This window comes from Blennius ocellaris, assembly GCF_963422515.1.
Source record: "Blennius ocellaris genome assembly, chromosome: 6".
In the NCBI taxonomy this organism is placed as follows: Eukaryota; Metazoa; Chordata; class Actinopteri; order Blenniiformes; family Blenniidae; genus Blennius; species Blennius ocellaris.
In genome coordinates, this window is record NC_137655.1 from 22,130,498 (window position 1) to 22,141,780 (window position 11,283).

The window sequence follows — 11,283 nt, forward strand, 5'->3', positions numbered from 1 at the left end:
ACGGAATTGATCGCCGCGATTATTTCTGCATTGAATACAAAAACAACTCGGTCGGGGGCGGGGGTGTCATCTTGTTGACTTAGTTTTGGGAAGAAAAAAAAAATCAATGCAAAAACTCAACATTTACTTTGACAAGGACGTCCTTAATGTGTTTTTCATGATGATATAAGGCGGAGATTAAACTTGTTGTACTCTTCTGTTGTGCCTCACTGTATCTTGTTTTCTATTTCTCATGTAGAGACAGAACCCATATCTTTGAAAAACTTAAAACGGAGGTCAGAGTTTTTTGAAACAGGTAAAAGTTCAAATAAAGGGTGCATCTTAAGTAGTAGCAATTATCACTTCTGTCAATCTGGTGGCTGGATCCTCTCTGCTTTCGTCTCTCTGAGTCCCTTAAATGTCCAGCGAGTTTTTGCATGTTTTCTTACTCACCACAGCCACATGTTCGTTCGATAAGCTGCCCATACCAATTGATTGTGAGCTGTGAGAGGCTAGATGGGGCACTCTGTAGCTCTCCTTCTTTCCTTCTGTCTCTGGTGTCTGGTGTCAAAGCTTAACTGTGCTGTGCCCCTTCCCTCCTTCAGGTGGCTCAGGGTCCAGTGTCAGTGCGCTGGTCTACCTTTGTGGTAAACAGGGTTGAGTGTGCAGTGACCTCTTCAATTTTATTTGGTATGAACTGGATGCTGACATGCTTTTTCAACCGATGGGGTTAAATCTCAGATCTCAGCAAACCGACAAAGCCGTTGTTAGTCGGGCAATCAGGAAAAATGAAGAGAATATTCAAAAGATCGGTGCATTCGCGCAGCACATTCCAACTCTCGGACTCGGCAGCATGTCAGACACTGTCCAGCGTACCAACCACAAACACATAGCATTAACTTATGTTGTGTTTGTGGCATTTTTGAATGGTGTCTAGGCTTAACACATGGTTGCACTTTTCACTTTGCTGCACGTGAGGTTGAAAGCCTTCCTGGCATGCACTCATCGAGGCATCTGTTCGCCTTTTAGTCTGGCTGTGCTTGTGTGGTGCTTGTAAGCATGCTGCTGTTGTTTGATCCTGCCGTCACAATAAGTTTATTGATTTTCCCTTTCAAAATGATCGGGGTGGCATCCAATATGAATGTCAACAAGTGGGTGATTTTGATTTGAGAGAATCAATAAGTCCAAGCAGGTGAAATGTGACCTTTGTTTGCTTGAGGCATCGAGTACTGTTGTGCTTGGAAATGTCATTTTCAGTGATCGGTACATGACATAACAATCAATTTGTGATTTAAAAAGCCAGTAAACCCTGTGTTGGTGTGATTTAATGCTTCAGGGTTCACTCATGGTCCTCCTTGGGCATGTTAGGAGACTAAATTGATTTCTTTGTTTTCTAGGAGGTCCTGAATCTGCGATACAAGATGTGAGTAAAGTCCAATGCCATGAAAGCCAGTGGGCTTTATCCTCGAGTTTGACAAGATTTTATACAGACGATATCACCAGACTCAATATTAAAGGAAGGATTTTAGACGCAGCACACACTTGAACTAGTAGAGGTTTTGAAGTAGGGTTTTTTAAGTGGTTAAAATACTTCCCTTCACGCAAAAGGTTCCGTTAAGCACTAATTTTATTCATAATTTAGATCTGAGTCTTGTTCACTTTTGCTCAATGTTTAGTTTAGTTATGGGCTTAAGGACCATTCAATCCCCCCAAAAAGGTCTAAAGAAAGAAAGATCGACTGTGTATGACTTTCTTCTCTGTCTCCAGATGCCTGTTCCCTCGATCACGCCGTCTTCCAGCCGCTGGTCTTGGGACCCAGAAGAGGAGCGTAAAAGACAGGAGAAATGGCAAAAGGAACAGGAGCGTCTCCTACAGGTACATCCTTGGGCATCAGTTATCAACCATCCTTTTATTTTTCTTCTTCTTCTTCATCCAGAGTTTTGTCACATACAACTGGAGCTGATCCCAGCTGACAACACACAGGGAAGATGTAGACCAAGGACAGGTCAAAAGTTAACACGGAACGACTGACACACTTCCAAATGTCCTGGTTGGACATTACATACAACATCATGTATTCTTGTGAACCCTTTTTTAAGGGCCTATTTTCTGAAACGTCAGGTTCTGGCATTCGATACCTCAAGTTCTGCAGGTTTAATATAAATAATTGTGACTGTCTGCTGCTTTGATCCCTTTATTGCAACTGAATTGTTCTCATATAAGTAAGTAAGTAATATTTATTTCTATAGCGCTTTTCACAGACCAGGGTCACAAAGTCACAAAAACGAGAATACAAATTTGAATTCATCTGACATTGACAAGAGATAAAGAATCTGACAGTGTGGTCTGCTCCTCAATAGCACATAACAGCAAAGTCTAGAAGGCGCCCAGGCAGCAGAAAGTGAAGTATGTGTCGAGCATCCAGCTTAAATGTAGTACAATCCGGTCAAAACACATTTCTGAGGGTCTATTTCTGGATGCAGATCAAAGGTGGTTGAGCCGAGTGCTGATGTAGCCAGGCTTGTTAAACTCCTCCGATCTTGCTCCCTCTTGGATAAACAGCCTGATTTCTTGATCTGCCGGGGAGAATTCCTGCCCTGGGCAGGCTGCACCAGGATTTTCAGGCCAGTTAGATAACATGTAGGTGAGCTCAAAATGATCACAGAAAAATTTTCCGGCAATGATATCCGTTAAATCTTTAACTTATTGCATATTCTTCTCACTGCACCGTAGAACATGGCTTTGCGATTTACTAAAGCCGCTTTTGCTCAGCTGGCCTTGGTTGTCTGCATTCAAAGAAATGACCCTGGACCTTTTCTTGCCTTTTCAGGAGAAATATAAGCGCGATCAGGAGAAACTGCAGGAGGAATGGACCAAGGCTCAGCAGGAGATTGCCACAAATGCCGACCAACAAGAGGTAGCAAGTGTATCTTGAGTTGTGTTAATTATTCCGTAGTAACTGATATGAATTTAAAATTAACAACACATGGCAGTAAATTATCCCCCATGACAGTGTTTTGCATAAATGTATTGAAACAGCTTTAGCAGTGATGGGAAGACCAAACAAAATGAATTTCTGTGTCTAACTTTTAAAAACATGAACCTGCTTTAGAGCAAAACCGAGCAAAAGCAGAAGCAGAACATGTGTTGACCTCGTGCAAGAAGCACCCGTATGAAGAGATTTGCTTTCGGGGTGTTAAGAATGGGGTTGAAAGTGTCCATAATGCTGTTGTGTTTTTAAGTACCTTCACTTTACTTACTTTCACTTTTGTTTTTCTCTCCATCAGCTGATGAGCCTGGAGGTGAACAGCCACTCCTTCAGCCCACGCTCGCCACTATCTTCCCTCAAAGAGCCCACATCTTTTGTGTGGGAAGAGGAGGAGAGGCAGAGGAAAGAGGAGCAGGAGCGCCAGAGGCAGGCGGAGGAGAGGAGGAAGAGGGAGGAGGAGGAGCGGGAGCTGCAGCGTCTCCAGGAGGAGAGGAAAAAAAGAGAACGAGAGGAGGAGGAGGAGAGGAAGCGGAGGGAGGAGGAACAGCTGAGATGGCAGCAGAGGAGGGAAGAGGAGGAGCAGGAGAGGAAGAGGAGGGAGGAGGAACAGCTGAGGTGGCAGCAGAGGAGGGAAGTGGAGGAGGAGGAGGAGAGGAAGAGGATGGAGGAGGAACAGCTGAGGTGGCAGCAGAGGAGGGAAGTGGAGGAGGAGGAGGAGAGGAAGAGGATGGAGGAGGAACAGCTGAGATGGCAGAAGAGGAGGGAAGAGGAGGAGCAGGAGAGGAAGAGGAAGGAGGAGCAGGAGAGGAGGCGGCAGGAGTTTATGGAGCAGCAGCGCCGGGAGAGGGAGCGAGTCCTGGAGCAGCAGGAGCAGCAGCAGCAGCAATGGTCAGTGGAGCCACTGCTCCTCCTGCAGCGCCTCCAAGTCATAAACTCACATCCTTGTGTTTCAACAACTCGCTTAACCTGCTTCGCTCGCTGTGTGCATTAACATGAGTGCTACTAATGTGTTTTGCATGTGCTTCATCGTCCTTCATCACTGCACTCACTTCCCTTCACCACCAAAGGGCCGCTGGCTCCTATGACTTTACCAGTGTCCAGCCATCGCTGTCCTTTGCTGACAGGTTAGTGAAGGAGGTGTGTGTAAGTGTGTGTGCGTTTATTTCAAACTCATATGGTTAGAGGTTATTGAAGCAAACTTGGGATCGGAAGTTCATAGGCTTGAATCCCACATCATCAGACGTGTCACCACTCTGGGTCCCTAAGGAAGACCCTTGACCCCCCCCACCCCCCATCAGCTTCCTGGAGCACCGTGATGTTTTTACCGCATCCTACAAATAGGATTGGTCAATGCATAAAAAATGGGGGATTAATAAAGTGTGATGAATTTAGTTTATTAGTACAGCTCCTTCTAATCAAACCAATAAGCTCTTCTTACATCACATGTGCTTTTATGCAGCACATGTCTGCCTCGTAACCTATTATCAAGGAGTTGATATTAATAATTATGAATATTTGGATAAAATTCATTTTAAATTCCTTAATTTGGTATGTATAATCAGCATGCATAATTTCCTGAATGTTAGATAACCTACAATGGATGCAGATATAGTCATTTATGTATTTTTGTAACAGCTCCAAACAGTAGAGTTTGTCTTATGTATTAAAAATTATATGGAATTCATAAATGTGTTTGCATAACATAACCTAATGTTTCTGCAGCATAATAATTAACCTTGAACAATTAATCTCATGATGCTTATAACTACAATAACACATTTCTTCCTTATTAATGCAAAGGAATGATATAATTAACTCTTGGTGGTTGTATTGACACTGAATAATCCATGAATTATGTTCATTTTGTCGTTCTTAAACATATTTTGTAGTTGCTTTTTTACAGACAAGTGAAATATGCCAACAAGATAAAAAAAAAAATCCTGCTTCACTTGTCAGTAAAAATAAACTATGATATAACTGTAAATGCATCGAATGACATCAGTAAGAAAAAATATCGTAATCTTTCACATGTTTCGCCTTGGAATTCCTAGTTTTTGAATCTTCAGACGTAACGTCATTCCAGATGTGACAAGCTCTCATCAAGCAGCATGAAACACATAACACTTTCTTTCTCGCAAATGTTTGATTAAATTTTTTATAACAGAACAACCCCTACACACAATTAATAAATTATACACATAAAACATGGTTCAGTGGAAATTATTCAAAATGTTTCCACTAATCTTTTATATCCTTCTTCAGTTAGGGTTGCATTAATCATATAAGAATATATAAAGGTCCCCAAATCACGTTTCTACAAGACAATGCAGACAATATGTGACACCCTCGTGTTCATCTGATTCGAAAACACTCATACCAGGAAACATAACATTGAATGATTTAATATCAGATATGTTCCATTAGAGCTCTGATTTCCTTTGTTAATATTTCAACAGATTGATGGAGAAGAACAAAGCTGGCACAGTTTCACTGTCTAACTGTTTGCAGTTATTTCTTTCTCTTTCTCTCTCCGGATTCGTTTGAATCAGGCTTTCCCTGAAAATACTAAATCAATGGTTCTGAAATAATTGCAGAACAAGCAGCAAATGGAGCTGGGATTAGAATTACCCCTCATTGGTCTGCAACCAGCAGACCAATGAGAGGTACAGTACAATTAGATTTATTTACTGTGGTATCTGGTATATCAAAATACCTTTAATTGAAAAGGGAATATTATTTCAAAACCAAAGGGGGAAAATGGCCTAAATCACTTTTGAAATTGCATATCAAAATCACAGCTTTTCCCTCAGGTTCAAAATGCTTCACAGAAAAACTGACAGAGACAATGAAGGACATGAAAACAGTAAATATACCAGTAATGTGGAGGGGGAACAGAGAGTAAGCCTAAGAAAGATCTTCAAGAAGTTGAATACGTGATATAAAATGTGAAAATGGCAAAAACAACATCAAATAATTAGCCATATAAGATACACAATTAAAGAAATATATAATAAATATAATAATGTAATGGTAATATGTCAAAATAAACTGGTGTTGAAGATTAGATCAAACTGTCATCACAAAAATAAACTCAGTGTAGAAAAAAATGTAGGGCTGCATGGAGTTTCTCCTGGTACTCCAGATTGACATGACTAAATATCCACATGGATACTTAAGTGACTCTAAAATTGCCTGTCGGTGTGTGTATGAGTGTGTTTGACTGTCGGGGTCTGTGTGTTTGTTGTGTGTTTGCTGGGTGACGTTTCCACTTTGTACCCTGCCTTCGCCTAAAACCAGCTGGGTTTGCTTCAGCAGCGGTGGCCTTGAAGTGGAGAAATGGTTACAGACGGTGGATGGATAGATAATGAAAGTAGTTTGTAAGAAAACAATGATAAAATAGCAAGTAAAATAACACACGATACGGCGAAACATCATCCCACTGTGCTTTTATTTTCTATCCTGTTATGTAATGTTTATTTACTGTAGGTTTACGTATGTATTCAAATAGGTCTCGCTTGAAAATATAAATGTATCTCAACAAAATTACCTGTTTAAATAAAGGTCAAATTAAAAAAAGGAATTAAAGTAAAATAACTAGATAGAATATAATCCTTTAAAATGAACTTTATAAACTCAATCAACTTTCATAAACTGTGGTCATACATATTTCATAATCCAGCCATATTGAATGTTAAAACTTGCAGATGGAGATAAATGATTGACGGTCCAATTAAGCTTCCATTTCTATTCTTTCCTGCTCGACAGGACAAAGTCCAAATCATCTCCCCAGCTCGATGAAGCGGACAAACCTCCGTCCAGAGGTCAGTATTTTATGTACTTGGTTGTACCAATGTCTTACCTGCTGAAGGTAACACATTGCCAGCAGCACACTGCCAGCAGCAGCTTGAGTTAGTTTCATAAGGACTCCATGACATCCCTGTGGGACGCTGCAGGAGCGTATGTGCAGCCGGGGGGGCTGGCTCACTGGCTGCTGGGGGAGCAGTCGAGGAGCGCTCACAACAAGCAGGCGCGCAGCGAGAGGGCCGCGTCGGAGCTGGAGCTGGAGCGGCGAGACATCCTCAATGCCATGAGATACAGAGAACCAGAGAGAGGTGGGCGTCGCCTCTGAAGCGCCGCCTCTCTGATTTGAACCACCCCCCGTTTTGATCAGCTGATCCGTCAATGGGGACGTCTCACTTAATCCAAACTTACGGCTGTTTGATTTGAGGTCGACCTGCTAAATGACAAATCAATGGGCCAGCTAAGTGGAAAATTATACGCTGCGCAATGATTAATTCTTTGATTACAGTGTGGGTTCCTCCAGGTTGATGAATGTTCACCCTCAAAGAATTGATTGCAGTTTGTCTAATCCACTGAGCAAACAATACGCCATCCAGATCTTATTCACTCGCTCCTATTTTTTCCAACTTTTCGTCACCTATCATCCTCGAGAATCAGTTTTCAACCTCGATACGCCCTTTTATGTAATTATTTGTGATATTCCTGTTCTCGCGCCTCCCCTGGGTGCAGTGACAGGAAGTGGATTCGGGGACAGGAAGGGCCAGCAGTCCTCGTCGCAGGCTGAGCTGGAGCGCCAGCAGATCCTGAACGAGATGAAAAAGAAGACGTCGCTTCTCGGGGACAACAGCTGGATCCGCCAGCGCTCCTCCAGCTCCGTCACCAGTGGACTGGAGACGGACATACCGCCCATGCGCAGGTACAATTGTTGTGTGATGGCGGTGATGATTTCCTATTTACACCTACTAACATCCTATCACCTCAAGTTTTGGTGCAAAAGCTCGAAGATTTACTGTAAATTAGTGAGGCTACAACTTTCATATGTGGAATTAAAGACCCCGTGAAACGATCAGGGTGATGTTTGAGGCTTCACTTCATAGTAGAGTGGGGCAGAAAAACACAGATCTAGAGATAAATGCACAAAGCAAAGGGGTCTTGAAAGCAAAATACCACGTTGTAGCCACACTAATTTCTCTCACTAACCCGCTAACATTGGTGTGGCGTGGGTTGGCTTTGCAGAGGCGAGTCTCTGGATCATTTGGACACCTCCTACAGCTCATGGCGCTCATCATGGACCCCCCGAACCAACTCATATGTCCAAAGCCAGGCTCGGCCTCACTCTGCGCTTTCTGGCAACGCTACTTTTTACGGTGGCGTGACGGCGGCCCAGCGGCCCGGGTCCTCCACCCTGCCGTCCTCCTATTCAATGGGCTCCCTTCGAGGTGGGGCAGGAACCCCCTCGTCTCCGTGGTCTCGGCAGTCGCTTTCCCCCTCATCTTCCTCTCCATCACCCACCATCTCTCCAGAGCCGGCGTCCGAGGCGGGCGCCCCTCCGCAGCAGAGCAGGTAAAAACGCTGCTTTGCTTCAGGCCGGCTCTCACTGCTCACTGGTGTACTGGGGGCCTAAAGTCATACCTGCTGCAAGAGTGTTATGCATTCTCCAAGGTTTGGGTCGCATTTTGCACAGTGCTCACTTGATATTTGCGTGATACATAACATTTGTTTGATAAAATCACACTTTTTTGGTAACTACCTTACAATGGGTGCTCAGATGTTGGACAGCAGTCTAGTCAAAGTGAAAGAAAACCATTAAAAGTTGTTGCACATTTGAGGTAACATTAATTCTTATAATACTTTTGGAAGCATGTCACGTATATATATGACAAGTTAAGGTATTGTGTATTGTGCTCTTTGCTCAGTGTGTAGATAGAAACAAGAGGTTTATGAGGCAACTCACGTGAGGAAATAGCAAACCCTTGCATATGTTGAGAGATATTTTGGAAACTCCTTCATGAATTCCAGTTTGTTACAGCCTCATGAGACCAGGGCTCCAGACCATATGTCAGGATAGGGACAGGCAACGAGCGCATTGCATCTTTTTCTTTTCATACTTTGTTAAACTTTGTTTTTTGGATTGTGTATGGCAAACTATTTATCTCTATATTGTTGTGTGGTTCATTTTAGCTGTGCATTTAATCTCCTCTTCCTCACTTCACGTTTCATGTCGGTGTTACGAAGCTGCAGCCTGACACTGATGCTTTCATACAAACACTGATTCGATTAACTGTAATCATCCATTTAGCTCCACTTGGTCAATTTCCAAGCAAAATATTAAACATGCCAATATTTGTCACATGTATCAGTAGAAATGTTGTGCTTCTGTTTAACCCCGGTGTATGTGTGTGTGCGTGCGTGCGTGCGTGCGTGCGTGTGTGTTACATGCCTCATGTATGCCTGGATCTCACATCACAGCTGTGCGTTCTGTAATCCAGGTCAGTGAGTGGCAAGAAAATCTGTACGTTCTGTGAGAACCCGCTGGGAAAGGGAGCGGCCATGATCATCGAGTCCCTCGGGCTCTGTTATCATTTGAGCTGTTTTAAGGTGAGCGTTGGATTCCCGTCGGCCCCGGAGCACACTGCCAGCACCCGTCGACCGATCCTCAGAAACTAACCCGTCCACTCCTGGGTCTTGTTCTCCGTTTCACTAACCTGGTCATTCCTGCAGGATCTAGATTTTTCCGTTCCCAAAACCTGTGAACTGACGACCAATCCCTTCCTTTCTTTTTCCACCACCTTGCTGATTGTTGAATCTTCCTGGAAGTTGTGATCCTGGTTTGATTGAATCCTGATGCTGTGCCAGTTGTTTTGCTTTCACTCTGTTTTCTTCTCTAATAAACTTGTCTGTTTCTCTTCTGACGGTCAAGGTTTGTTTGTCCTCGTCCCTCTGCCTTTGGGCTTCTGATGCTTCACTGTAACTTTATCTAGTAAAGAAGCTCCATCATTTTTTTTTTCTCCCTTTTGTACATTTTCTTCAGTGTTTCGACTGCAAGGCTGACCTCGGAGGATCGGAAGCTGGTGCCGAAGTCAGAATACGAAGCAAACAGCTTTACTGCAACAACTGCTACATGCGATTCAAAAGTGAGTACACAGACCAGCTGAACCCCACGGGAGGGTGTTATCTTTTTATTCTATTTTTTTTTTTTTTTTTTTTTTCATTTGTAAAGAATAACATGACAATGGATTTTTCTCGCAGCTGGCCAGCCAACAGCCATGTGATGTGACCGTGCTGCAGCAGATTGATGAAGAGACTACTTGTGACAACAACCCATGAACTTTAAAGTTGAAACCATTGAGAGTAACAGGGACACTTGGTTTGGACATACTTCTCCACATTCTTGTCTTCACAGTGTGTGATTGAGGGAGCAAGCTTTGCAGAGAAGTCATTTACTTTTATGTCTATATCGTACTAAGTATTACAGTTGTACAGAGTTTAAGGTTTCTGCATGCACCAGAGTTTTTAAACATTTTAGCCATGAAACTAGTCAAGCAAAAATTACAATTATCCAGAGGAAAATCATTCTTCTGATCTTTAGATTTGATAGATATCAAGAGAGAGCCCTGCTGGATCATCACCTCTTTCTTTTCATGCTTCTATTTTAACCAAGTCCAGTGGTATTAATGTGTCTGTCGACAGAGCTATTCTTATCGTGTCTATGTGCCTTTTCATTCAAAACAGGGAGGAGAAATTAAGATTATTGGAATTCTCTTATAATGTATTTAAAAGCATCTGCTTGGATAGCACTTAACTGGAGTTTTTGATGATGGAGGACCGTACACATAAAGCGGAGTCCTGTTTGAAGATGATACATCATAAGGAATGGCATTGATGCAAACATAACAATGTAAATAAAATTGCTAGAAGCAAATGTTTGTGAAGTGTTTTTCTTTCAGCACTAAAAAAAAACCTGCAAAACACACAATTGTGTCCAATAATATTCCAGTGTATGATGCAAGGCTCTTCCTTCTTCTCTAATCAGAAATCATTATACTCATCGTTCTCTGTCTGTCCCCCTCGTGCCCTGTTTCTCTGTAGTGCCACGGTAATAATGAAAGGAATTTCAATGAGCTTTTGTGCTAAGGTTCAGAGGACCTGCCTGCTCTGTGTTCTCCAAAGCCAATTTGTCATGCATATTTTATTCAGTGTGCATGCATTATATTTGATTATACTTTGATAGGCTATTTTCTTAATTCATTCTGTCGCCGGGGCTGTTTCACCAAGTCGCATCTGCATAAATATGTCCTGAATATTCATACGAGGTGGAATACTCCCGATTGTTCAGTTTGCAGGTTTGTCAATTGCAAGGTAAGAAAATGTCCCCAATTCCCGCAAATGGAAATGAGCTCAATTCAAGCAATGCACTGCATGGAAATGAGTTGGACCAAGCATAAATTGGCTCCGTATTCTTGAGGTGAAGCACAAACTGCCCCTGGAGGCAGACATATCCAATGCTTAGATCC

At 42.6% G+C, this 11,283-nt stretch overlaps 1 protein-coding gene across 10 annotated transcripts in view; it reads left to right on the forward strand.

Annotated features, from left to right (window-relative positions):
- Positions 1-10,691, forward strand: part of lmo7a (LIM domain 7a) — a 49,019-nt gene extending 38,328 nt beyond the window's left edge. For 6 of the 10 annotated variants that reach the window (XM_080498323.1, XM_080498328.1, XM_080498325.1 and 3 more), the window contains 13 exons: positions 239-295; positions 1,377-1,402; positions 1,747-1,854; positions 2,810-2,896; positions 3,267-3,856; positions 4,036-4,092; positions 6,734-6,789; positions 6,922-7,080; positions 7,499-7,685; positions 8,006-8,332; positions 9,259-9,367; positions 9,801-9,903; positions 10,019-10,691. In XM_080498323.1, the coding sequence (XP_080354449.1) occupies positions 239-295; positions 1,377-1,402; positions 1,747-1,854; positions 2,810-2,896; positions 3,267-3,856; positions 4,036-4,092; positions 6,734-6,789; positions 6,922-7,080; positions 7,499-7,685; positions 8,006-8,332; positions 9,259-9,367; positions 9,801-9,903; positions 10,019-10,041 (1,889 nt within the window). In that variant the 3' untranslated portion in view covers positions 10,042-10,691. The remainder of the gene's footprint in view (positions 1-238; positions 296-1,376; positions 1,403-1,746; positions 1,855-2,809; positions 2,897-3,266; positions 3,857-4,035; positions 4,093-6,733; positions 6,790-6,921; positions 7,081-7,498; positions 7,686-8,005; positions 8,333-9,258; positions 9,368-9,800; positions 9,904-10,018) is intronic. The other 4 variants (XM_080498331.1, XM_080498326.1, XM_080498329.1 and 1 more) reach the window with 4 other exon arrangements.
- The last annotated feature ends 592 nt before the right edge of the window (positions 10,692-11,283 follow it).